General features: G+C 35.4%; 2 protein-coding genes across 2 annotated transcripts; one reads left to right on the forward strand and one right to left on the reverse strand.

Annotated features, from left to right (window-relative positions):
- Positions 1-4,825: 4,825 nt before the first annotated feature.
- pth3r (parathyroid hormone 3 receptor) lies at positions 4,826-18,950 on the reverse strand. The gene is made up of 14 exons (XM_019112238.2): positions 18,787-18,950; positions 18,359-18,601; positions 14,579-14,684; positions 13,759-13,869; positions 12,076-12,197; positions 11,219-11,313; positions 10,078-10,231; positions 9,818-9,971; positions 9,617-9,677; positions 8,190-8,256; positions 7,921-8,015; positions 7,665-7,806; positions 7,137-7,178; positions 4,826-5,412 (listed from the first exon to the last, which is right to left on the reverse strand). The coding sequence occupies exons 2-14, from the start codon at positions 18,422-18,424 to the stop codon at positions 4,975-4,977; spliced, it is 1,653 nt and encodes a 550-aa protein (XP_018967783.2). The 5' UTR covers positions 18,425-18,601; positions 18,787-18,950; the 3' UTR covers positions 4,826-4,974.
- Positions 18,951-20,188: 1,238 nt separating this feature from the next.
- LOC109098449 (translational activator of cytochrome c oxidase 1) lies at positions 20,189-26,579 on the forward strand. Its single transcript, XM_019112037.2, has 5 exons — positions 20,189-20,724; positions 20,887-20,993; positions 23,376-23,506; positions 23,588-23,750; positions 26,175-26,579. Exons 1-5 carry the CDS (start codon positions 20,490-20,492, stop codon positions 26,382-26,384), a joined length of 846 nt encoding a protein of 281 aa, XP_018967582.1. The 5' UTR covers positions 20,189-20,489; the 3' UTR covers positions 26,385-26,579.
- Positions 26,580-26,639: the final 60 nt, after the last annotated feature.

Here is a 26,639-nt window from a genome sequence, read left to right on the forward strand (position 1 = left end):
AGGGCTTTAGTCAGGTTTTAGCTGTTACCATGCTTGTTTTTTATTTATTTATTTTTAATATGCAGAACAAAAATAAACAATAATGAGGTTCACAACACAGCGACATTAAAAAATAATAATCATACATCATCTTAAATTATTTACACCATAAAAGAGTCTTGCATGCAATTTTTAGAGTTCTTCAAAGACATGAAATATATATCAAGATCTTTCTTAAAAATAAAAAAGTAGCAGTTTTCTTGGGAAAAAGTAATACATTTAGTACTAACTTAAAATGCAAAGGATCTAGATCCAAAGAGTATCCAAAAAAAATATTTTTTTTTGTTCATACAAAAGTTTGAAGATAGATATCTTTTGACAAAGTTTGAAAAGTCAACCCAAAATATTTTACTATACACACAGTCCCAGAATAATTGATTAACTGCAAAATCCCTTTAAAGGGTTAGTTCACCCAAAAATTTAAATTATGTCATTAATGCCTCACCCTCATGTCGTTCCAAACCCGTTAGACCTCCGTTCATCTTCAGAACACAGTTTAAGATATTTTAGATTTAGTCCGAGAGCTTTCTGACCCTCCATTGAAAATGTCCAGAAAGGTAATAAAAACATCATCAAAGTAGTCCATGTGACATCAGAGGGTCCGTTAGAATTTGTTGAAGCATTGAAAATACATTTTGGTCCAAAAATAACTAAAATTACGACTTTATTTAGCATTGTCTTCTCTTCCAGTTCTGTTGTGAGTGCGTTCACAACACTGCAGTGACGCCGCTGACGTACGACGCTGCTGACGTGTTTTCTGGTGCGCCCAATAACATAGATAACACGTCAGCAGCGTCGTATGTCAGCAGCGTCGTACGTCAGCGGCGTCACTGCAGTGTTGTGAACTCCCAGGAGAAGCGGAAAGAGTTAATAGTTAAATAAGAAAGAGTTAAAGGTATTTTAGAGATGTCATAATTGCAGCGCAACAAAAACTGTAAACCTCCAACAGAACTGAAAATATACTTTGGAATAATATTCAAAAAAGACATGGGTTTGTTTAAAAATGATTGTATCCATTTAACTTTGAAAGGGTTTTAAGAGTGGACAAGTCCACTAACTCAAATCCACCAATTGCCCGATCAGCTATCATAACACATTTTTAATTAAGTCATTTTTAGAGTTCCAAACAAAGTCTACTATAATTTTGTCCAGTGATCTACAGATCTCCAAAGAAATGTCCAGTGCCACTGCAGGTAGATAACCCCAGATAACCCATCTGCTTTGGAAAGCAACACTCTGTTATAGACAGATCATGTTGTAACCAAGAATTTAATTTGCGCTGACTAGAAAGAATAAGAGGATCTTTACATATAATTATACCTACATTTTTAACTTCAGACTTGACTGGAATGTCACAAATTTTAATATCAGTGGAATGTCAGTGTTTAAATATCAGTGGAATACAAGAGTAATATCCCTTGTGTTTTTTAAGCGTAAGTGCATGGCCAAATTGGACTACAGTGACTATTTTAATGCTTCTTTACAGGAATAGTTTACCCCCCCTCACCAAAAAAAAAAAAAAAAAAAAATTGCTAAAAATTTACTGGCCCTCGGGCTGTCCAAGATGTAGATGAGTTTCTTTCTTCATCAGGACAGATTTGGAGAAATTTAGCGTTACATCACTTTCTCACCAATTATTATTGTTATTATTATTTTTATTTATTTATTTATTTTTTGCAGTAAATGGGTGCCGTCAGAATAATAGTCAAAAAGCTGATAGGAACATCAGTCCACAAGTAATTTACATGACTCCAGTCCATCAATTAACAGCTTGTGAAACGAAAAGCTGTGTGTTTGTAAGAAACAATTACATCATAAATATGTTTTTAACTTCAAACTCTTCTAAAACATGAATCCTCTATGCATAATATTGCTTTGTCCAGTGAAAAAGTCATCTAGTCTGAATCAGGAGAGAAATCAAGGACTGTTTACAAGCAAAAACAGTCCAAAACAGTTTGAGGACAACCAGGGAAGCTTTATTATGTATTATAGCTGGTATTTTGGCCAATGGTTAAAAAGGTTGAAACGCCTTAATAATACATTTCTTTATTACAAACACACAGCTTTTTGCTTCACAAGACATAACTTGGACTGGAGTTGTGTGAATGTGGATTACTGGGATGTTTTTATCAGCTGTACAGACTCTCATTCTCACGGCGCCCATTCACTGCAGAAGATCCATTGGTGAGCAAGTGATAATACATTTTTCAAAATATGTTCCAATAAGGAAACAAACTCATCTACATCTTGGTTGGCCTAAGAGTGAGTAAATTTCCAGCAAATTTTCATTTTTTAATACTAATGCCCACATGTTTACCATACCAAAAACTTGATTGAGATGCAGTTACCCATATAACCACTAGAGGTCCTCTTGTCAGCATCATTCGAATTGCTAAGACATGCAACACATACTACTCTTATTTTGTTGCACTGTGAAATGTAAAAATGAAAAGATGTCAGTAATTGTTCACTGGATGTGTATTTCAGATTCATGATGGAAAAAATATAACAAACAATGCATGGTGGACAAGTCTGATGTGCTTGCACATTATGTGAAGCAGGCCGAGACTGTCTGTGTCCGGGGCTAGGTTTAGACCTGAAGCTCTGCTGTGAAATTCCTGACTGCTGTGAGAGGGCATCTAGGGCAGAGTGCTGAAAGAATGTGAAATATAGTTTTAGAGCAAAAGAAAGACTATGAGGGAAATGATGGATCCTTAGTAGAAGGACAAAATGTTTGTTTTTAATTGGGATAGAAGTAAAAAAATGTCTGCCAATCAAACACAAAACACATACATTCTTTCACATCCATTTTTAAAAACCTTACTTTAAAACATTTTAGGAAAACTAATATCTCCTCTTACAATGTGGACATTATTTTGTCACTGATTTGAATGTAAATGCTGGTTTCCTTGCGTCCTGGTGAAACTGTTTACTATGTTCATCATTAACATTATAATGACTGCCATTAATGAAGTACATATTCCAGTGTCATAAACATTTAATAAATAATTAAAATAAGTATTACACCTATTACAGACAGTTCAGATTTTATTCAAAACAAAGATTTTATTTTATTTTATATATTTTTTTTTAAGTCAGCAGATAGAGTTCTAAACATAAAATCACAAAATATCATTATAACCATCATGATCTTATGAGTTTGGTTAATAATGCATTTAGCTGTGCAACAAAAGATAATCTCTTTGAAATTAGAGCTCATATTCCAAATGCAGATTAAAGTAAGCATCATATAATCATGATGGCTTGAGCAGAGATTTGAAGAGACTCTTTTCAGTTTATGCTGCCTGCTATCTGGTAGGAACGTGGACTGTCTTACAAATACTAAAGCAGGTTTTTAATGGAGGACATTATTTTGAAATTCTTACTGAACATTAACTAAAATATTTAAAACGATAAAGAGAGGCAACTAAGCATTCATTTTTACAGTTCATTTGTGCAAGTTTATCATGCAATTTTCTAGTGGCCTACGTGTTCATTACCTGACTTACTAAAGGTTGCATGTTCAGACCCACAAAGGTATATATCAGGAACTGATATATAAATACTTAAATGATCCATTGTGCCCCTTTAAATCCACACTGACCTTTAAGTTATTTACAAACCTTTCAACTAATCTAAGTAACTAGGTATCAGGAGGAGAACATCCTGTCCACTGATGTCCAGTAAAATCCAGTGACGTAGCCTAAATATTTTCTTTATATTGTATGCACAGTATGTGTGACAGACAAATATATTTGCTTGACATTTTAGCTTCAGACTTCATAATTACAATATTAAAAACTCAACATTTTCTCAAGAAAATGAGTGGTGCTTGTGCTTTTAGAAACTCACTGCCACAATGTTAGTGTGCTGGGGTTGGTTGCTACAGGGTTTTCTAAAATGTTTCTAAATGTTTTCAGCCAGTTGCTATGCAGTTAGTATGGTGTTCAGGGTGGTTGCTAGAACGTTGTTAGATGGTTGCTTATTGGCCCAGGTCAAAATTGCACACAAGGTCTCTAGATTAGGTCTTGGATTTGAATGTAAATCCATGGGATTTTAGTTTGCTTGTTTGTTTGATAGTCTGGCAAGTGAAAAACAGCCTTTGTGGCATAATGTACTATAAATTAATTTAGATTAATTTCTCATTTTCTTAAAAAAAAAATTAAAAAAAATAAATGAATGAAAGCAAAATCAAAGTAACAGTGAGTGTATGGCCATGGAATGAGGCTAGTTTTTGGAGGATTTAAATTTTATAAATTTATTAATTTAGCTATTTTATTTTATACTCACATTAATTCTTCTGTTGAAATGTATTATTTGAGCTGTAAATATGTTTACAAAATTTTTACAGTCTTTTTATTTTTATTTTTTATTTTAGGGTCTATGAGTTTATGGTGTTCCATTGTCATGGCAACAAAGTTGTGAAACTGAATACAGTTTTACACAAAAACAGGTTAGTAAGTTATTTTTCACACTAAATTCATGTTAACATAGTTTACATCATGTGACTATACTATTGAAACAGTGAGTATTTCAACATTTACATGTAACCTCAAATATTTTTTATTAATTTATTTTGTTTTAAGGAAATGAAAATTGGATTGAAATTCATACCTGTGGTCACCATTATGCCACAAGTGCTGTCGACTGAGCTTAACTTGTATTAATATAGTCTATCCCAGTGGTTCCCAACCTTGTTCCTGGAGGCCCCAACACTGCAGGTTTTCCATGTCTCCTAATTCCAAACACCTGATTAAGATCATCAGCTCATTAGTAGAGACTCCAAGACCTGAAATGGGGTGTGTCAGACAAAGGAGAAATGCAAATTGTGCCGTGTTGGGGGGCCTCCAGGAACGAGGTTGGGAACCACTGGTCTATCCAATACTAAGGGGTTCTAACCATAGTAAGCACTGCTAATGTTCAGCCAGAAGACCATCAAAGCATTGTTTCCAGTTCTTTCAAAGACATGGAACCAGAATGTTCATCATCTGCTACAAAATATGGCTCAAAATCGTGCTCACTTTCCTCTGCATTCCTGCTGGTCTGCTTGCATGGAGACTTTTTCCCATCATTCTGCCTCAGAGCCAGTTCATGCTGTCGCACTGTAAAAAACACAGTCTCTGTGTCATGAGGCGCATACCCAGGTAAGTTTCCTGAATGGTGGAGACGTGATTGTCCTTTGGCCCCCATGGTCCCCAAAGGCAGGCCTTTAGTGCCACTGACACTGAGGCACACACTCTGTGTGGTGGTGTGTGACATCATGCCTCCATAATAGCCACTTCCACATCCCGCACTGCTGTTGACACGCGCCTTCTGCTTCAGGTCTAATGCAAGACTGCGCCTCAGCCATGCCTTCTTAACCTCTGCCTGCACCTGTTCATCATGGAGAGATATAAAAAGAAAGAGAGACAGAGAAAAGGGGCTAAGTGACTGTCACACACACAAATTTAAAGGTGATGTAAATGGTTTCTTCTGTGTTAAAATACAATCTCCTATTCCAGCTTGTGTCCCAAATAAAAACACTTATACTATGTACTATCTAGTGTATGAAGGTGATTCTGTAATGCAGCATTGGAGTCTCATAGCCCCTCCCCCTTCGCTATGTAATTACCCATACAGCAAAAATATATATTTTAAAATATGCTTAAAGCTTAATGGAATATATTTTTGAAATTGAAAATACATTTTGTTTTAACCTTCATTTCCCAAAATATATTTCAAAATGTATTTCAGGGGTAAGAAAATACATTTCCAGACTTACAGTAGCCTACACTTAGGCTAAATGCAAATGTGGATGGAATTGCTTACTAGAGAAACAAACTGAGTGCACTTCAGTGTATCAGCTGTGTATTTGAAGTGCACCTTTTTTTTTTTTTATATATTTTCAGTGTGAACTCACTTTTCACAGTATTTATGCTACCAAATTGCATAGTGCATAAGTACAGAAATTGAGATCCACTGATCCATCTCCATTTTAAATAAGAACAGACGTGGTTATTTATAACTTGAATGTGCGAGGTGTCATCAGCTTCCAGTTATTTTTTTCTGTACAAAACAGCTTGTTATGCTGCTTTATATTGGAAACTGGTATTTTTTTTCTTGTTTTAATGTAGTACTGTATTATTGTAATTATAAGCACACTGATTTGTAGCACAAATAGTATACTGTTTACAACACTTTTCTCATACCTATTTTGGTGGCTACTGAATCAGAAGTCTTGTACAATCACTGAAAATAGCTATTTTTATGTTTCAAAATGAGGTGGGTAGTTCACCCAAAAATGAAATTCCTGTATTCACCCTTATGTCAGTCCAAAGTGAGTGAAATACTTTTTAGCAATAGTCACAAGGACAAAAACGCAGAATGAAAAGTTTGAGTAAAAGATGACAGAATTTAAAGGGATAGTTCACACAAAAAAGAAAATTCTGTCATTAATTACTCACCCTCATGTCGTTCCAAATACGTAAGACCTTCGTTTATCTTCGGGAACACATATTAAGATATAGACAGCAAGGGAACTGTTGAATAAATTGTTTATTTTTGTTTTCTTTGCACACAAAAAGTATTTCCTTAGCTTCATAAAATTAAGGTTGAACCACTGATGTCCTTACTACCTTTCTGGGCCTTGAACGTGGTAGTTCCCTTGCTGTCTATGGAGGGTCAGAGAGCTCTTGGATTTCATCAAAAAATATCTTAATTTGTGTTATGATAAGCGAAGGTCTTACGGGTTTGGAACGACATGAGGGTGAGTAATTAATGGAATTTTCATTTTTGGATGAACTATGCCTTTACATTTTTAAGTGAGCCATGCCTATGCAGAAACAAATAAGACAAATATAAACCTTTTGTAGGCTGATTCTACCAACAACTGTAAATACTTTGGGGCTTTCAAAACATTGTACTATTTGCTTGAGTCAAAAAAACAACATTAGCTAAAGTCATTATTCTTACAATGAAATTACTTCAGAAATTACACATGCGCTTTTCAATAGACATGAAAGCTTATTGAATTGTTCAAGTTCACACCAATTAGAGCGACACTTTAGGTAAATACAGTAAGCACACACATATATTAATCTAAAGTGTCAAACACTCACCTCCCCATTGCAAAAGCAGTAAATAAACGCCACAAAGAAACCCTGTGGAAATGAAAATTTGTCATAAAGGAAAAACACACTTTTTTAGGGCATGTATGATATTTCAAGAGTTAGCATGAACTATAGTAACAATTCATATTTGTATTTAATCTCAAAGTAATCTTAATCTAAAATTTATTCTAATATGTATTTTATCTTTAACTAATCTATAAAAAAAAGAGTACCGTAATAAATACCGTAACAAATGTGTTGTTGATTTTTAGTTGATGTTAGTCAATGCCTAATGGGACCTTAGTGTAAAGTGTTACCCTGTCAACTCAAATCACAAATTCTCATTGAAAATTAATAATTCTGCATGTCTTGTCACTGTAAGTGTAAATCATTGTCCATGTGAACAAAGACTATTCTATTTTTTGCAGATTATAAATGTCCTTAAAATGTCCTTGAGGAAAACTTGCCAGGTAAAAGGAGACCTGACCCCTGCTGACTGGATCTGATTTTATTTTAAATTTTTTTTAACTGGAATACCTGTGAAGAGTTGAAGAGCATCTCATAATGCATCTGAATCTGCCACAGCAGGCCTGTGATATCAGTGTATGGAAGAGCCATAAACAGCATGTAATGAACTCCAAACAGCGGCATAAGCACCAGGGTTGACTTCAGCAGCTTCCTATACAGGCCACAGCAAACAAATCATTGCAAATCACATGTGTGTTTGTGTGTGTGTATGTGTGTGTGTGTGTGTGTGTGTGTGTGTGTGTGTGTGTGTGTAATAATTTATAACCTGTACTGCTGTCTAGGGTCCAGTTTTCCAGTGTTTGTTTCCCACAACTTAGATGCCAAAACCCTGATGATATTGAGGAAGAGGAAGAAGTTTACCTAGATAAGTAAAGCACACAAAAAAATAAGTGATTTTTCAGGTGGGTATTTACTGATAGGAAATATTAAGTATTTGTAAAACATGGATTTTATAAAGTATAGATTTTTGTTACTGCATATGGCATACTGAATTTAAATATTTGAATTATTATTATAAGGAAAAAAAATTCTTACAACTATGGCTGCCAGGATTGGTACTTGATAGATCCATTTCAGATTGCCTGCGCTTATATCCCAGCACCTAGAGAACATGAAGAAATCCAGAATCATGAACATTAAATGATATTACATTTTTTATTTTTTCACCACTGTAGTATTCACACCTTTTTTTAACACTGGGAAACTATTTTACTTCACTAAAGTGACACACTGTCAAACAAAAAACTCAAACTCAGCAAACTCAAAGGTCTTTTAAAAAATCTAATCCCGACCAAATGCGAGTGTCTGTGATAGTGGATATTTTATTATCACAATGTTTCTCCCTATGTGTTTTTTTACTAAACTGAGCTACCGTTTGCACATTAATCTTGCTGCACCTGGACAGCATCCAGCAAAGATGTTATAGGTAACACTCATTAGTTAACTAACAATAAACAATAATTTTTTACAGCATTTATTAACCTTTGTCAATGTTAGTTAATAAACATGTTCATGTTAGTTCACAGTGCATTAACTAATGTTAACAGATACAACTTTTAATTTAAATAACGTATTAAACATCAACAAAGATTAATAAATGCTGTATAAGTGTCATTTTAACTAATATAGTTAACTAATTGTCACAAATGAAACCTTATTGTAAAGTGTTACCAAAATTCTTAACTCGATCACAAGTGTTTAGTAAAATAGTGATTTAAAAACAACACACTCAGGCTTATTTGTGTTAAGATGGTGAAAATTACTACTAACAAAACAAAATAATGGAGAACCACTTGGATAGTGTGGAATATAAAGCTGCGTATAATCAATCCCATACCTTTGCCATTCTATCCTGGACTACATTTCCCATAATCTGTTGCCTGGACTCATCATGCCTGATTGTTTTCACCTGTTGCTCATTAGTCTTGCATGTGTATAGCTGCAGCTGTAACACGGTGTCTACAACGGTTGCAACAGTTGTCACGTCACGCCGCAACAGCTAAAGTCTGTCTACACTGGATGCCACAAAACGACTGCTGCAAATCATTTGAACTTTGTGTCAGTACATCATAAATAGAACGAGGCAGCAGTTTACTGTAGGGGATTTGTCATGGCGAGGCGCACCAGTGTTGACAGCATTACAGATTATGATGTGTTTGTCCTCATATCTGTTTTGACTATGATTGTGGATTATTCCTTTAATAAACTGCTTCATTTGGATTCTCAGCCTTTGTGTCCCTGTGCAGTTTTGTGACAGGTTCAGCCAGTGACTATTTTTAGGAAGGCCGACTAAAGGTTTTGCCTGGAATTTGCTTAAAAACTATGTGACAAAACCTAAACCTTTTGGGAGAAGAATTTGTGGTCTGATGGGAGGTGTTAACATTTCGAGGTTTAACAGAAACCTTTGAATGTAGGTGCTGAATGCATCTGTGCCACATGTTTGTAAATGTGTGTAAACCTACTGTGTGTCTGCCAGAGACACCCGGGCACTGACCCATATGGATACAAACACTGCAGGTATTCCTATGAAAGAGGAAGCAAGAGAGTCTTAAACAGGACGTTAAAGGAAAACATTTACATGTTTTTCACCCTCGACGTTATAATGGATTGCTTAACAAATATTACTTTCAAATGCTATCTTCAAATTAAAAGTGACAACTCACCCCAGCCTATGATTGTTAAAGCCCACAGACAGTTTTTGTCAGACAGGAAGGCCATGAAGATCAGACTATGCAAATACAGACCCTCCACCAGGATCCAATAATGATTGGTTGCCAAGAGATACAGGAAGAGGGTCACAGCAACCTTGCAGCCCACCTGATTGCACACCGACCAATAAAACTAATGTTGGGCTCTGAACACAATTTGTGTTATTTATGTACAGTATTTATGTATTCATGTGCAAATGTGTTTTTGTGAGAACCATGTAGGGTCTTTGTCCAACGGACCCATCTTCTAGTTTGCCCTCTTCCGTGACAGAATAAAGTACAGCGTCTTTCACAAATATACTAATTGCTCGGCATATGAATGAAGTGAAGAGGTGGATGTGGATGTAGTTACGGGTACAATGGAGACGTCTAGAAAAAAAGAAAAAGAAACACAGAGGAGAAAATAATCAAACTGACTTCGAAGTAGTTGTGGAAAATGATTCATTGTCTCATAGGTCACAAGACAATGCAGATGTAGTACATCCGGACTGCATTCATATAACACATGCATATATGGAACATACTTTTTTAACTGTTGTGAAGTCAAATGTAGTACTTATGCAATTCTGAGATTTCGGACGGAACTATCACTTGTGAAAAATAAGTTAGCATGCTTTTTAGTACATACTTTTTTAAAGAGTATTTACTGTACAATGAAAATATTGTGTTTTAAAATAATATAACTAAGTGCGAACTGAATATAATGTTTTTTGAGAATTTCTGTAATTTAAATTTGCACCGCAGCATAAATGGCTGCCCACTGCTCCGGGTGTGTGTTCACGGTGTGTGTGTGTGTGTGTGTTCACTGCTGTGTGTGTGCACTTGGATGGGTATGCAGAGCACAAATTCTGAGTATGTCATGTCACTTTCACTTCACTTTCATTATGTGCAATTAGTTGAACTTAAGAGTGTTTTGACCCACTTAAAGTATGACTTAAGTAAATATTTATATGTAATTTCACAATTACTAGTTACTAGTTAATTATTATTATTATTAATTGAACTCAATGTAATGTTTTGACTCTGCATGGGTAAATTACAAAAAGCCTGGCACAACTATTCCCTACTTTATTCCTCAGAGAGCAGAAGAACTGCTGACTGTCTGATCAGATCATAGCAAAGATATCTCAATCAACGTAAGTTTGCATCTATACACGTGGTTATGGATGTAGATATGCATTAAGACACACTCATCAACATGAATCAGCCACAGACTGAGTGGACATGGAAACATCAAGCATCTTACTGTATTAGATTTGATTTTTAAATAGTTTAATGTCCTGGATATATTCAGTGCCACACTTATATTTTAAAAAAATGATATTTGTCTTGTTGAAATGTTAATTTTGTACTTACTTGAAATAGCAAAGGATAAAGACAGCCACCAGTAATGCCGCCAGTGATATGGAGTATCCAATCGTGTACATGAGGTAAAGTCGTTCAAAGACCTCCTAAAAACACAGCAAAATAGTACACATATAGAATTATGCACATGTTAATGTCTGTACATTTTAGTCCATGCTCTTATTTTAGACCTTTTGGACAAAAAATACTATGGACGCCCATTTCCACCACTAAATAAAAAAAATAAAACAATGTAATTGCGACAGGTTGTAATTGACATTTTTCTCAGAAGTATGTGATATATCGCGCAATTGTGAATTATAACTTCAAAATTGCAAGTTATAAAGTCAGAATTGCGTTATATAATCTCGCAACTGCAAGAAAAAAAGTCAGAATTGTGAAATAAAAAGTCACAATTACCTTGTTTTGTGTTTTATTAAGTGGCGGAAACAGGCTTCCATAAAATACTCTTCATCTCCAAATTAAAAACTTTTTCTGTGTTGCTATGTAGATGTTTCTGTGTAGTTGCTAGGTGGCTGGTTACTGACCCACGTAAAAAGAGTCCATATCAAAGCTTCTATGATATATTTGTCTAAAGAAATTGTTTGGTTCCTCTTTCAATTTAATCTATTGAATTTTGAATATTAAAATTTTTAACCATTTTGTTCAAATTTTGTTTAACCATCTACCAAGCGATGTCATTGACTTGACTCTGCCAATGAGTTATATTCTGAAATGTATTACTTTCAATTAGGGATTTGTTTAAATCACTAAACTTAGCTTAAATCACTAAATATGAGCAATAGAAATAGCAATGCATGCCATAAATTAGATTATAGCTGCCTATGTGTTATGAAATTTGCACACACCTCCTGATTGCTGTGGTTAGTGTGCAGGTAGGTGGTGCATTCCGTGTAGTTGGCCCATGTCCGGTTTATAGTGGACACCTGCTCCCAGTTGCCTGATGTATCACAGTGGCGATATGCGTATCCTACAATGCAAAACCGAAAAGCTTAATACTTAAGTAAATAGATAGATACACCAAAAAAAGTATCAGTCTCTTAAGTACCTTTTCAAAAAAGTGTGCTTTTAGTATTTTAATAAAAATAGAGTATACTTTCAGTCTAGTTTTTATGTACGTGTAATATATATATACTTAAATTTATACTTAAAGGGACAGTTCACCTTCAGTTGCTAGTCCCTACTGACTTCCATACTATGAAAAAAAAAACACTATGCAAGTCAATGGGAGCCAGCAACTGAAGGTGAACTAACCCTTTAAGAACTTTCAATAAAGAAGAAAGCTGCATTTAGATCCACATTTTCTCTAGTTGCTGTGCTCTCACTGTGACAGAAAAACAGACCTAGAAACGAGATGTATCTAGTAGTATTTAATTTTATTATACAGGACTTAATGAACAGTTAAAAACCAATATCCCTTTTCCTGTTGATGGTCCCCAAGGGAAATTAAGGTTGTTTTTTTTTGTTTGTTTGTTTTTTTGTGAAGGCAGTGCTCATTACAAGTGATTCCTCGTTCGCAGTGGATGAAGTGGAGGAGGACTTTGATTGCAATTTGCCAACCACACCCTCAACACTCCCTCAGCTCAGCCTGGGTGCTTGGATTCCCTGGCTCCACCTCGGGCCTCCGAGCCCATGGCTACACCATGGCCTGTCGACCCATCGCTCTACCTTGGCTTCACACTCTCTTGTCTCCACCATGGTCTGTCATAGCTTTGGCTCCACAGGTCTCCCTTGTCCTTCTGGTTCCGCCTCGGTCAGGCATCACCCAGACTTTCAGGTCTGCGGCTATGCCTCAGCTCTCCACTCCTCTGGCTCTACAGGGCTCCTCTTCCCTATGGTTCCCTCTCTCCCACCGGCTCCACCTTGGTCTTTAAACTTCAGCTCCATTTCAGTCCCATGTGCATGTGGCTCCGCCATGGGCCTCCAGACCAGCAGTGTCATCCTGGTTCTTTGTCTCCTTGGCTCCGCCTGTCCCAGCTCCACCTTGGTCGATCAATCCCCTGGTTTCCCTTGATTCACTACCAAGGCTCCACCCTGGCCTCCATCCATCGACTCCACTCTGGGCTCTTCCTCCACTGGCTCCTCAAGGGTCTCTTCCTCTGCCGGTCCCTCAATTTATTTCACCCACGGGTCCCGGCACCCCCTCCCACCCCTTCGGTGTAGTCACCAGGTGGCAACTGTGAGTGTAAATGTCATATTTTGTTTACTTAAAAGTAAGAACTAAAATAAACTAAAATGCAGGGCCATTTAGTCCCAAGAAGTACTGAAATTGTACAGTTACAAGTATACTTCTAGTATGTTGATTTTAGTGTACTTACTTCATAAAGTATGCTTTACTAACATTTACCTAGTGAAATGAATTTGAAATATACTTCTTTTCTGTAAGGGTATGTAACTTTTCAGTGTTAAAAGCCTTTTTGCTCTCCCAGCTTAATATGTAGAGTAGTATAAGTAAGGCATTCATAGGTTAATTAGGTTAATAACATATACTTCAGATTTAATTTTATTTAGTTCAGGGGGGTTTAGCAGACCTTTGTGGTTGAAGTCATAGATGTACTCGGGACAGAGAACTGAAACCGTCTGATCGTGCTTTCCCATGGGCCAGCAAATTATCCCATCCCATTCAGGAACACAGTGATCCTCTGACAACACACACACATATCATGTTTTACCAAAAGTATAACATGGAATACATCTATGCATTCAACAAAATGTTTGAAGGTGACAAGTCAAATTAATCTCCTCATAACCCAATATATAGTCCTGTATATTTTCTCAAAACCCAACAGCAGTTGATTCACATTCATCACACAGTTAATACTGTATCCCGCTATAAAGTGACTCACCACTACAAATAACAATGAAAACTTTCTTCATATAAACAGGGCTACAGTCTAATTTGCCATTATCATAGATCCTGCTGTCTTCAGGAAATTAGATCTGTGGGGGTAGGAAGATACAATCTTTTTGATAGCTTCAATATAGCTGTACATTTGTCGCAAGTACTTTTTTACATTATATTGAATTAAACATTTAATTTAATTAGATAGATATGTTAGGCAGGGTAGATATCAGCATATATGAGTCATATGGGATTCTTTTCTCCTGTTTTATCATCTGTCAAGTGAAAATCATAAGCCTAATTGGTTTTAAAAATAATAGCATGCTTCTTCTCAACTAGCCGCATAATTTGAGGTGTCAAAGTTTAATACTTAGGGTTAGGCGTGCTGCTAACAATTCTGACAATGTATAATGGTCCTTTACTCACACAATAATTACACGCACATATGATTTCTCACCAAAGCAAATTATGATTAAGTGCAGATATCAAGCAGAAATACACTATAATACCTCTGACCACATCTAACTGTGCACGGATGCTTCTCTCACACCTCGCCCGTGCATCAATCAGAAGAAAGATCTGTTCATCTCTGGTGATGACGTCATCAGAATCAATCTGTAGTAAGAGCAACACAGAAAGAGAGACCATTACTCTCTCCCTTTTTCACTTTACATAATTCCAAACCAAATCATGATGAATACCAACAGCAGAATATCATCAACATATTTTGATTTAGATTTGCAGTGGTATTTCTTTTCTTAATGTCATTGTACATTCTACATGGTAAATAAAATGATATTTCTAAAAATAACTGTATGTGCATTAAAAAAAACACTTTTTATAATTAAAAATGATGAAATAAATGGCCACTTAAGTGTATTTAGATTTCACTTTCATGACATAACCTACTTAACACACTTTTACAAAATCCACTTTAATGTGGATATTAAAAGTTTTGCTTTAAACACATAAATATTTTTTTAAATAATCATTTGTAATGCTTTAAAGAAGCACACTTATTTTGATGCGATAACTAACACACTAAAGTAAGTATAAAATTCTAAGAGTGAAATAATACATAAACATGTTGAAAAAAAGTTGCTTCACCATTTCATCTGCACATGTGGGACTGCAAAAGAATAACAATGAGCTCCCTTAGATTCTGTGCATATAAGTGTTGGTTTATCATTTTCCACAATCTCAGCTGAAATCATTGACATATCATCCATCTATCACCACATTTAGCACACCTTCTTTTAGGCTGATGTGCTGCCTCTCAGTGTTGTGAAATATTTGCACAGTCCTGTGGTATGTGACGAGCTCTCTTCAGCCTTCAGGATGAGAGAGCATATCCAGCCTTACACACCCCACACCCATGGGCACCCCCCACCGCCGTCCCATATTATGAGCCCTGATCTCTGGGTCATCACGACTAAACACAGAAGCATTTGTGCCCTGAATACATTCACAACCACCAAACAAAACTTCATGCTCACACACTGACCATGAGAAGAAAATAAAAGAAAGAAAGAAAGAAAGAGGTGTCCCAAACAAGATAAGAACAGAATGACCATATACAAAAATTAGAGATCTGAACAAACTCCTATGTATTTGTCACAAACTTTAAATCATCAAGCTTGTTGAGAACAAATTTCCATTCTAAGTGGTAAAATATATGATTTCATATTAAAAAAATAAGACCTTAACTAAATCTCGAGACCAGAATACCACAGAGACTTGAAAATTAGCACTTTCGATCTGAATTTATGAGCAACCTCCTAACAACCACCCTGGACACCCAAACAAGTACATCTATGATAAATTACTTTTATCACAATATATCATAGTTTTCTTTGTTGTTGTTGTTGTTTCATGTTACTAATAATTAACTTATCATTTTATGTACGTATGTACAGTATATATGTATTTATTTATTTATTTGTGTGTGTGTGTGTGTGTGTGTGTGTGTGTGTGTGTGTGTGTGTGTGTTTGCCTACTTAACCATATTTCGGGGACAAATCTGTGCCCAAAAGTGAGTTAAACTTGACAAAATCTCCAAAAACCTCCATTTGGGGACATGTTCATTTGTAAAACTGGTAAACAAGGGGTTTTTTTTTAATTGTAAAAATGCAGAAACTTTTCTGAAAGGGGTAGGTTTAGGTGTGGGTTGGTGTATAAAAACCATTACGCCCATGGAATGTCCCCATTTAGATAGCTAAGTAAACTTTGTGTGTGTGTGTGTGTGTGTGTGTGTGTGTGTGTGTGTGTGTTTGTAAAAGCATCACAAAATGTATATTGCTTTTTCTCTTAAACTGTACTACACTCAAAATTTCAAATTACAAATGCAATGCTAAAATGCTTTACAATTTCATGCACACACAAACATAACATTAATCACAGCATCATCATTACAGTTCACATTAGTCCTTATGAGAGCAAGTGAAATTACATGTGAAATCATTTCACTAAAACTGCAAAAAGTCAATTAACCGACTGTCGCATTTGATTATTGTTTTTTTAACCCTGAAAAACATAGGCATTAATGAACCACACTCTCAAACAATCTATATTGCCATTGATTCGTAATAATTGGTTTGTGTGACTGTCCAGTGTTAAAACAATTGTGAGGATGTCATCTGATAGACATAAGTGAAGGTTTATTTCATTAGACATTTAATTCATGTTTGAAGAGTGTTATTCTATTTCAGTGTTCGAGAAGTACATTTTAAACTAAAAACACTTGAATAATTCTGAAGATTATTTCACTAGGATGTTTAAACACCTGTTTTCTCTGGTGAAAGTGCAATTAGTGGCATGGCAGTGCTCTTGATCAATAGTGCTTCTCGGGGTCATGTTAATTCCCTTTCTAAATCGTCTGTTTATCGAGTGTTCATCTCTCACTGACAGCCTCATTTTCTGCTTCATTGAACATGTATATGCATTAGCCAGTAATTCTTTCTGAGGCTGACAGGACAAACAAAGAGATACACTTTCATTTCCTCAATAGCAAGAAATATAGGACGTGTACAGCCCTGAAAAAAAAGAAGCTTAATTTCAGTAAAAAAATGTCTTCAAAGAATTGAGCTTCCACATGTGTAGTTTGCTGATACCACTTTAAGCAAAAGACCAATGTGCTTTTTCTACCTATAATGCCTAACAAAAATATGGGGTGGAAAAGAGTGAAAGGTGAAAAATTAAAATTTCCCTTTGCAGTGATTTCTCTTTCAATTTCCCTTTCAAGTGATTTCTTAGCTGGGGAAACTCACACACACAGCCCTGTCTGTGGTCTTCTCATGGACAAATCAAACCAACACACATCTACTTGTGTGGCTGATGAGACATTGATTCAACTAGACAATTGGGAAAGCTGATCAACAGAAGATGATCACATGTGTTCAACCAGCCAATGACCCTGAATTCTGAATTGCATTCAAAGCTGGATTTAAAGTAAAAATCCATTTACATTTTAGTCACATTAGAGAAGACTAAAAGCACTACAGATATCTCCAAAAGAGCATGCACAGTCATTCATCACAAATATCGATATATTTTTTGTATTCATTTACAGTATGTTGAGCTGATAGTTTAGGTAAGTGTTTGCATATTCGCATACAGTATATTTGCACTTAATTTGGTCTCATTCTTTATCACAACAGGTTTTATAAGTTTCACATATACTGATATGCTTAAAGTAGATTTTAGGCAGTTCTCTGAATCAAAATTGGTAAATGTTGATAGAGACAAGAACGAATAGGAAGTAACCTTTAAAACTAACAGATTAAACAGATTAAATCCAATAAACAAGTTGTTCATATATTCAGGTACTGATCTATAATTCTGGTGAGGAGGGAAAGCAGAAGACAACATATACAAACCTTGTGAAAAAGAAGTAGACTTTTGCATAGATTTAAAAAAGATCATTATAACAGAAATTATATACTTTATAAGAATGGACTTACAGTACGTGCGAACTGTGTGTGTCAGAGTGTTTTTGACCCGCTTAAGTACAATTTTATATGTAATTTTCTAATTACTTTTATTGTCTTTGAAGTGTACTGCCGAATGTACTGACACACATTAAACCTAAATGTGTTTTTAATGTCATTTCTATTGATACCTGCACATTTTTAATCTAGAAGTTGCAATTTAGTACAATGAAAATGTATTAACTCGCACATCAGATAAGTGAAGTACACATGCACATTCCATACAGTTGAGCGCATTCTTTTTCACAAGGTAAAGTCTAGACAAATTTGTGCAAACTGGCATGTCAGTAGTGAAATACTCACCAGAGCTCTGGCTTTCATCAGCACACAGCACAATACAAAAGCCACAGAGACCTCCACTGACACCATGCTTAACCCAAGACCTCTGACCTTTTCCAGAACTTCAGCTCACCAGAGAGCTCCTGTTTCTCTTCAGGACATGGTGGTTTAATTGAGGTCCAGAGAAGTGATCTTTGCAGCCATTAATGCTCTGTTGTTGTTAAAGCTGATGTTATTCGGATGCTGTTGTGTCCATCAGCGATTCATCTGTTTGAGTGTGATCGATAGTTTGTTTTAGTTGAAGGTAATTTATGGAATACCTGGATGCACTTATATTTGCATTTATAGACAGATTAAAAAAAAAAAAAGTTAAATCCACTTCCTTATAATCTTTTTTAAAGTAAAAAAAAATATATAAAAATACTGAAAGATGACAGTTGAGTATTCTTTACCCATCACAGATGACACTCTTCCATTTCTCAGATTCTTGGTCTCTTATTCTTGACTGAAGATGAATCTGGAGATCTGTTAAAGAGAGACTTGTCTGTCATTGTAGAGATGTGATCTCCTGTATGTGAGCATGAGTGTTGTGAGAGTGTCCAGTGAGGTAAGTAGTCTGGTGGTCATCATTGGCCCTTGGCTTTTGGGCTCCACCACTGTTTATTTTGTGGGATGGGCATGAAGAATGTTAACCCTTCACTGTCATAAGAAGACAAAGCCCTGACTTTCTAAGCCCATTCGTGCACACACATTACAAACATTATAAACTTTATTCAATTTCATGAACATATGTATGTATATGTTTATCTGGCATATGTTTGGATGAACAGTGTTTGACACAAGAAGCCAGATAACCCATAAACTCCTCCTTCAACGATCACCTTGACTGGGTTTATGTTGCAATAATAACCAGCTGACTGTACCTACATTATCCCTTACTTCCTGCATCTTTGAAAACAAAGATGAAAAATCAAGGTCAACCTAATTTGAGAACAGAACAGTGTTATCTCTGAATCACTAAGATGCCATTATAGTTTGATAATACAATATAATGTAATATAATATAATATAATATAATTAATATGATATAATATAATATATAGTTTATAATTAGTTTATAGTTTTACACTTTCCCTTTACATTTTAATATATATATATATTATATATATATATATATATATATATATATATATATATATATATATATACGTATATATATATATACATATATATACGTATATATACGTATATATATATACGTGTATATGCGTATATATACATATATATATATATATATATGTATAGAATATTCTATAGAATAGAATACACGTTATATTAGCACAACATATAAGCACTATTGGATAACATTATTATATTATTATATTTGTAATTTACTACTTGATTACAAATTGTGAATTCTGTAAAAATTGTGAATTGATAAAGAATTGTGTTCCAGGGTTGTTTGTATATGTATATATATATGTATATATATATATATATATATATATATATATATATATATATATATATATATATATATATATATATATATATATATATATATATATACATATACATACAACCCTGGAACACAATTCTGTGCTAATATAACGTGTATTCTATTCTATTCTGTTCTATTCTATTCTATTCTATTCTATTATATTATATTATATTATATTATATTATATTATATTATATTATATTATATATACATTTAAAAAAAATTGTAGAATGTAGACTGAAATATATTACTGAAAAAGAGGTGCATAAAAATAATTTAATATAAATTCAAACATTTTAGAACGAGCCATACTAAGGACTTTTATTTTGGCATTAGTTTGTTCACCGGTAATGACGCTTCTGGTGTTTCTGCCTATTGGGCTCGAGTGGGATAAAATTAACTCTGAATTACAGAAAAAAACTGTGGTATGATTTTACTTTTTTTTTTTATATATATATATATTTTCGCAAGTAACGATCACGGAACATATTGAATCATGGTCCTAAATCCGTTCTTGAAATAATCCCGTTAGAACGTGCATGTAAGAAACTCAAGACTTGTAAGCCAAAGACAGCATGACATTCTAACGTCTGGACAAAGTCATTTGCTTTGGACACTTACATACCTGCGCATCTGTTTGGTGAGGGAAGAACAATGTTAGGAGACATGATTCTGAGGGCTTTCAGGCTGACAGTGAGAGTGTCTGCAGCGCTTCAGAGCCGCAGTCAGTGTCCAGCTCTCCGTTCATGCAGAGCACTGCACTGCAGCCCCGCGCTCTGGGCAGGACACAACAAATGGTCCAAAGTTAAGGACATTAAAATACCCAAAGATGCTGCTCGATCCCGGATGATTGCCAAGTACACCATGATGATCAGGATTGCAGTAAGAGGTGAATGCATAAGATTTGACTGGCACTAACCAACAAGTAGCCTGTGTACCATGGTAAAATCATGTAAAAGAACACAGTATTTAACATGTGATGCATATGATACCATCATTGTACTCTGAGTATATGTATGCTGATGACCCTGAGCTTTTTTTTTTGTTGCAGAGGGAGGACCCAATCCAGAATTTAATGTTTCTTTGGCACAACTTCTTGAGCAGTGTCGGAACAAAAATCTACCAAAAGCCACCATAGAAGGAGCTATAAAAGGAGCCGTAAGACAGATTTTATATTGCTAAATAGCCTATCTACTGCTAATGACAATTGTATAGCCTATATGCACAGACAGACACAACACATACATACAGGGGTTGGAAAATGGAACTGAAATGCTAATATAGTGTCGGAGGTTTTGCATCTATACTGTATATGCGCAGCCTGGTGACAAATCTTTACTGATTTCACATTCCATCAGTGAGAGCAGATTGAAATGTATATATTAAAAACATAGAACAAAATATGTCAACAATAGTTCTAAAATTATTAAATTAGCCATTTTGTTTAAATGAAGGGTTGCAGAAATGTGTAAAGTATGTCCTCCCAGTTGGTTCCATTGTTGTCAGTATTATGTCTGAGAATGATTTATTGGGCTTTGTTACACTTTAAATTGTCAATATGACACTCCTCTTTAAATGTTTTGGTTTAGCATGTTTAGCCTACCTGTTGATCAAAAATTAAAAAAAAATTGTAGCAGGAGGATTTACTCATTTGTGCAATCTAACATTTTTTCACCTGGATAAGAAAATCTGATTTTCCTGCATAATTTTACCTCGCTCCTCTGGTAATTGATGTAGTAGACTTGCTGGAAAAATCTATGTATCTCTAAACAACTGAATATATATATATATATATATATATATATATATATATAAAGGGTGCCTTGCGAAAGTATTGATACCCCTTAATTTTTTTTTCAGATTATGTTGTTGCTTATTCCAATATCGCTAGTAGATATCGCTACACTTTGAATGGAGTTAACCTGTGGCAAATTCAATTTAATGGGTATGATTTGAAAAGGCTACCACCTCTCAATAAAAATGTATAACAGCTGAAGAACTGTCTGTGGAGCTCAGAGATAGGATTGTGTCAAAACCCTGATCTAGGGAAGATTTCAGAAAAAAATCTGCTGCATTGAGGATTCACAGAAGCATGTAGCCTCCATTATCCTTAATTATCCTTGAAGTTTGGAACAACCAGGAGATCTTCCAAGAGCTGGTTTCCTGGCCAAACTGAGCAGTTGATGGAGAAGAACCTGGGTTAGAATGGTGACCAAGAAGCTGATGGCCAATCTACTTGAGCTCCATGATCATGTATGTACTGTAGATGAGAGAAACTTACAGAAGGACAAACATCACTGCAACACTCCACCGATCTGGCCTTTATGGTGATGTGGCCAAACTCAATCCTCTCCTCAGTGAAGATGCATGAAAACAACAATAACAAAAAATCCCTCATACTGTGAGAAACTAGATTCTCTGGTCTGATGAAGTGCAATTCCAAGCAGCTTGTATGGAGGAAAACAGGTACTGCTCGTCACCTGCGCAGTAACATCCCGACAGTAAAGTGTGGTGGTAGCAGCCTCGTGCTGTGGGGGTATTTTCCAGCGGTGGGGACTCGTCAGAGTAGAAGGAAAGCTCAACACAGAAATAGCCTTAATGAAAACCTAGACAGAACATTCAGAAGGTTCACCTTCCAACAGGACTAGACAATGCAAGAGTGGCTTTTAACTCTGTGAATGTCCTTAGGCTTGAACCCAAGCATTTCTGGAGAAACTTGAAAATGTCTGTCGTCCCCCATTCAACATGACAGCGCATGAGAAGTGAAGAGATGAGGAGAAGAATGTCAGATAATTGTCAAATGCAGATGTGCAAAGCTTGTCTCATCATATACAAAAGACTGGAGGCTGTAAAGGTGCTTCAACTAAGTACTGAGTTTAAGTTGAATACTTTTGCATTGTGCTTATTTTAGTTTTTCCTTTTTAAGAAATTTGCAAAGTTGTCACAAATCAGTTTTTTGCGTTGCCATTATGGTCTATGGAGTGTAGATAGATGTGAAAAAAGTATTTTAAAGAAGTTTAACGTAATGCAGCAACATAACAATTAATACTTTCGCAAGGCACTGAATATATATGTTTTTTCAATTTAAATTCTGTCATTATTCACTCACCTGCATACGTTGTTTTTTCCCATACAACAATAATTTGCAGTGTCCATCATGTCTATCAGGCCCATAAATGACACAAAGATTTTATAAGAGTATCATGTCTCATAAATGCTGTCCATACAAATTGTATCTCAGTGGAGGAGAAGAAGATCAGTTACTCATGACTGAGATATCAAGTGTGTCTTTTCAACACACACACACACACACACACACACACACACACACACACACACACACACACACATCATATAACTTAAGAAGACTTTTGAAGCCATTTTAGTTTTTTTATTCCTTTAATGTTTTCATTTTATTTTTGAAGCTTGACTGGTGTGGTCACTATAAACTGTCACTGAAAGAAAAAAAATCTTCTGTTAATTGTGCATTGATGAGATATTAGTATTAATAATAACACTCTTTTTTTTTATGTATAATAGAAGTCAAAGCCAGGAGTCCAGTATCTTTATGAGGCCACAGGACCGGGTGGGTGCACGTTGCTCATTGAGATTTTGACTGACAACAACACACGGTCCCATCAAGAAATCAAACGTATCTTGATGAAACATGGGTTAGTACTGATTTGTACTAGAGATGTAGTTATAGTAGTTAGGCACACCTCAGTGTACTGCTTTTCTCTGCTTGTCCACAGTGGGGCGCTGTGTGAAGGAGCACGCAGGAACTTTGACAGGAAAGGTGTTGTGACAGCATCCAGAGATGGGGTCTCCTCTGAGAAAGCGCTAGAGCTGGCCATTGAGGCAGGAGCTGAAGATGTGCAGGAGATGGAGGACGAAGAGGAGCGACCCATACTACAGGTCTGAGCATAGCAGGATTGTGCAAAATTTAGCCTTTCTGTTTATAAGTGTGAATTTGAATTGGCTTGGCAAACATGATCAGAAAGAATGTAATTTAAATCACTTATTAATTCAAAACAGTCACACAACAGAGGAATTTCATATATTGTAGTTTTGTGACAAATAAGATTGTCAATGAATTTGACTTGTTGTGCATATTTATTCCCTGAAATAATAAGATAATTTTAATAAGATATATCTGGTCAGGTGAAAAACAATTTCAATACTGTCTAAATAATTAACAGCCAACAAATCAAGATTTTATATTCGATGTAAAGTGTCACAAAATGTCCATCACAATAAGTTCAGATAACTTTATAAAAATACATATTTTGATTATATTAAGCCATAACCACACAAGTTAATTAAATGTTAATATAATGAGAAATTTAATTATTTAAAAAAGCACTGGCAGTCAAGGTTTGGAGTAATTTTTTTTTATGTTTTTGAAAGATGTGTCTTATCCTCAGCTGCAAGGTTGCTGTGGAAATTATTACAATTTTTGTATTTTAATATATTTTAAAATGTAATTTATTCCTGTGATGGAAAAGCTGAATTTCAGCATCATTACTCCAGTCTTCAGTGTCACATGACCTTTCAGAAATCATTGTAATATGCAGATTTGATGCTCAAGAAACATTTCTTGCTATTAACAATTATTATGTTATTATGAAGAGTCTTTTCAAAACCATGAAAACATCTTAATATACATAATATACTTTATTCCACAATTTGTAGTGTGCATATTTTTATGCAATTTAATTTTATTCAGCTTTAGCAGATTCAAATTCAGCTCTGAAACCTGTTCAAAATCAGGAATCTGAATGAGGCACGTTGTTCCTATTAGGCTTGCTGCAGTAGTCTGTGTTACTGGTATTACCCGGTGTTCTGCCATACACCGAATGCATTACTTGCCCACCACGGTACTGTAGATTTGCTTTTTTATAAAGATTAAAACCATTTAGTTCAGTTGGACGCTTCAATTGTGAACTGAAAGTGCCTGCTCTGCTCCATACAGCGCGTGCTGCAGAGCCGCAGCACAGCAGGAGTCATGCTGCTTTAACGTGCTCTATCGGAATAATTGTAAATACGAGTTTCCTAATCTGAAATTGGATTGGTCCCTCAAGTCGTGTTTACTACTGGGAAACTTGGAGATAAAGGTACATTTACACCATATCGTAATTACCGTGATAACGAGATACCAACTTGTAAGTATTGATGCAAGCAACGATTACTGGGCTTCAAGCGCTTTAAGACATTTAAGCACATAAGGAAAAAGACATTGTGTATTATTTAACAAGCCTGTAACCAGCTAATTCAATGACTGAAAACATACTGTAAGTGCGTAAGTGTTCTGAGTTTGGCAAAAGATAACTCATTCTGTTCTGTTCTGCCATTTTATTAAAAGTGGCCCTGGCCCTTTTGAAAGTTTTGGTCTCCCTTTGTGATGGCAAGTCAAAAGTTACATTTTTTTATATATATATTTTATTATTGATATTCACTCTCTAGAGAAAATCTAGGACTAGTTTACAATAGTAGGTTTTCAAAAAATCCAAAATACCTGAAAATTTAGCTGGGGCGACAATTGAATTGAAGCTCCAACAAATCGGATTCATTAGGCGCAATGTTTAGGCATTGACAGTGCAATAGTTCCGAGTCCAAGGGTGAACACCACCAGGTAGAATGTCACATGTTGTCATCTCCAAAAAAGAGTAATTACGACATGATGTGAATGCAGCTTATTTTTGATACTTGAGTTTCCGAGTTGGGCGGGCCATAAACTTTGAACATGGTGAAGCTGTGATTGATGCTGTCAATGCTATCCTTTATTATTATTATTATTATTTTTTTTCACAACTACATCACCTTGTCTTGTCACTAAAGTGGTGCATATTTATAAGCCTTATAAACAACCGGAATTGACCGAAATTCCAGGTTTTCAAGTGAAATATAAAAGTAAAGTAAAAGACCGCTTCTTAAACCAGAGAAGGTGAACATGTTGGTTTTCTTGGCAAAAAACATGCAAGCACTGTCACCTACAGCTGATTTAGTTTTAATTTTCTTTTTGTTTTCATTTTGAAAAGCTTGTGTTTGCTGTTTACTTGAAGTTACGCTACGGAGGCTTTTTTATTTATTTATTATATGATTCCACAGTCTTTGCTAAACTTTCTGTAATTAATTATAGACGCAGTGGTTTTTGTCGCAAGTTTATATACGGGTGTGAAAGTTTCCACACTGTCACATCCCTAGTTCCTATGAATTATAATTACTGTGTTCTTTTCACCAGCTTTTAAAGGACTGTGTAGAATTTTACTTGTAGAATCTCTTTGTGTAAAATTTGTTTTAAGAAATTATCTCAGTTGTTAACCGTTCTTTCCCTTTCAGTTTATCTGTGACATTGCGTCCATGAAGGCTGTGCGGAGTGCTCTAGAAGCTCTGGGGGTTCATACACTTTCAGCCGGTCTGGAGTTTGTTTCTCATACCCCCTCTCTCCTGACTCAGACTCAGCTAGAGACTGCGTCCACCCTGCTGGATGCTCTCAGCGACTGCCCTGATGTGGTCCGGGTATGGGATAACATCCATGCACAGACCTAAAGCTCACAATAAGCCAATTGACAAATGGAACAAGATAGAAGAACTAATCAATGATCTACATGCCTTAACTGAAAGAAATGGACCTGCTTGGCCAAATTTTATTAGACTTTACTTGGATTTTTTGTGCGATGGTAAATGCTTGATTGACCTTGTTGATATATCTTTATCATGGCAATAAAGAAGATATGTAAGTCAGATGTGTATATTTTTTAATAGCATTGTGTATTCTGAAGTTGTGATCTTTGTAATATTATT

This window comes from Cyprinus carpio, chromosome A12 (assembly GCF_018340385.1).
Source record: "Cyprinus carpio isolate SPL01 chromosome A12, ASM1834038v1, whole genome shotgun sequence".
NCBI classification, from domain to species: domain Eukaryota; kingdom Metazoa; phylum Chordata; class Actinopteri; order Cypriniformes; family Cyprinidae; genus Cyprinus; species Cyprinus carpio.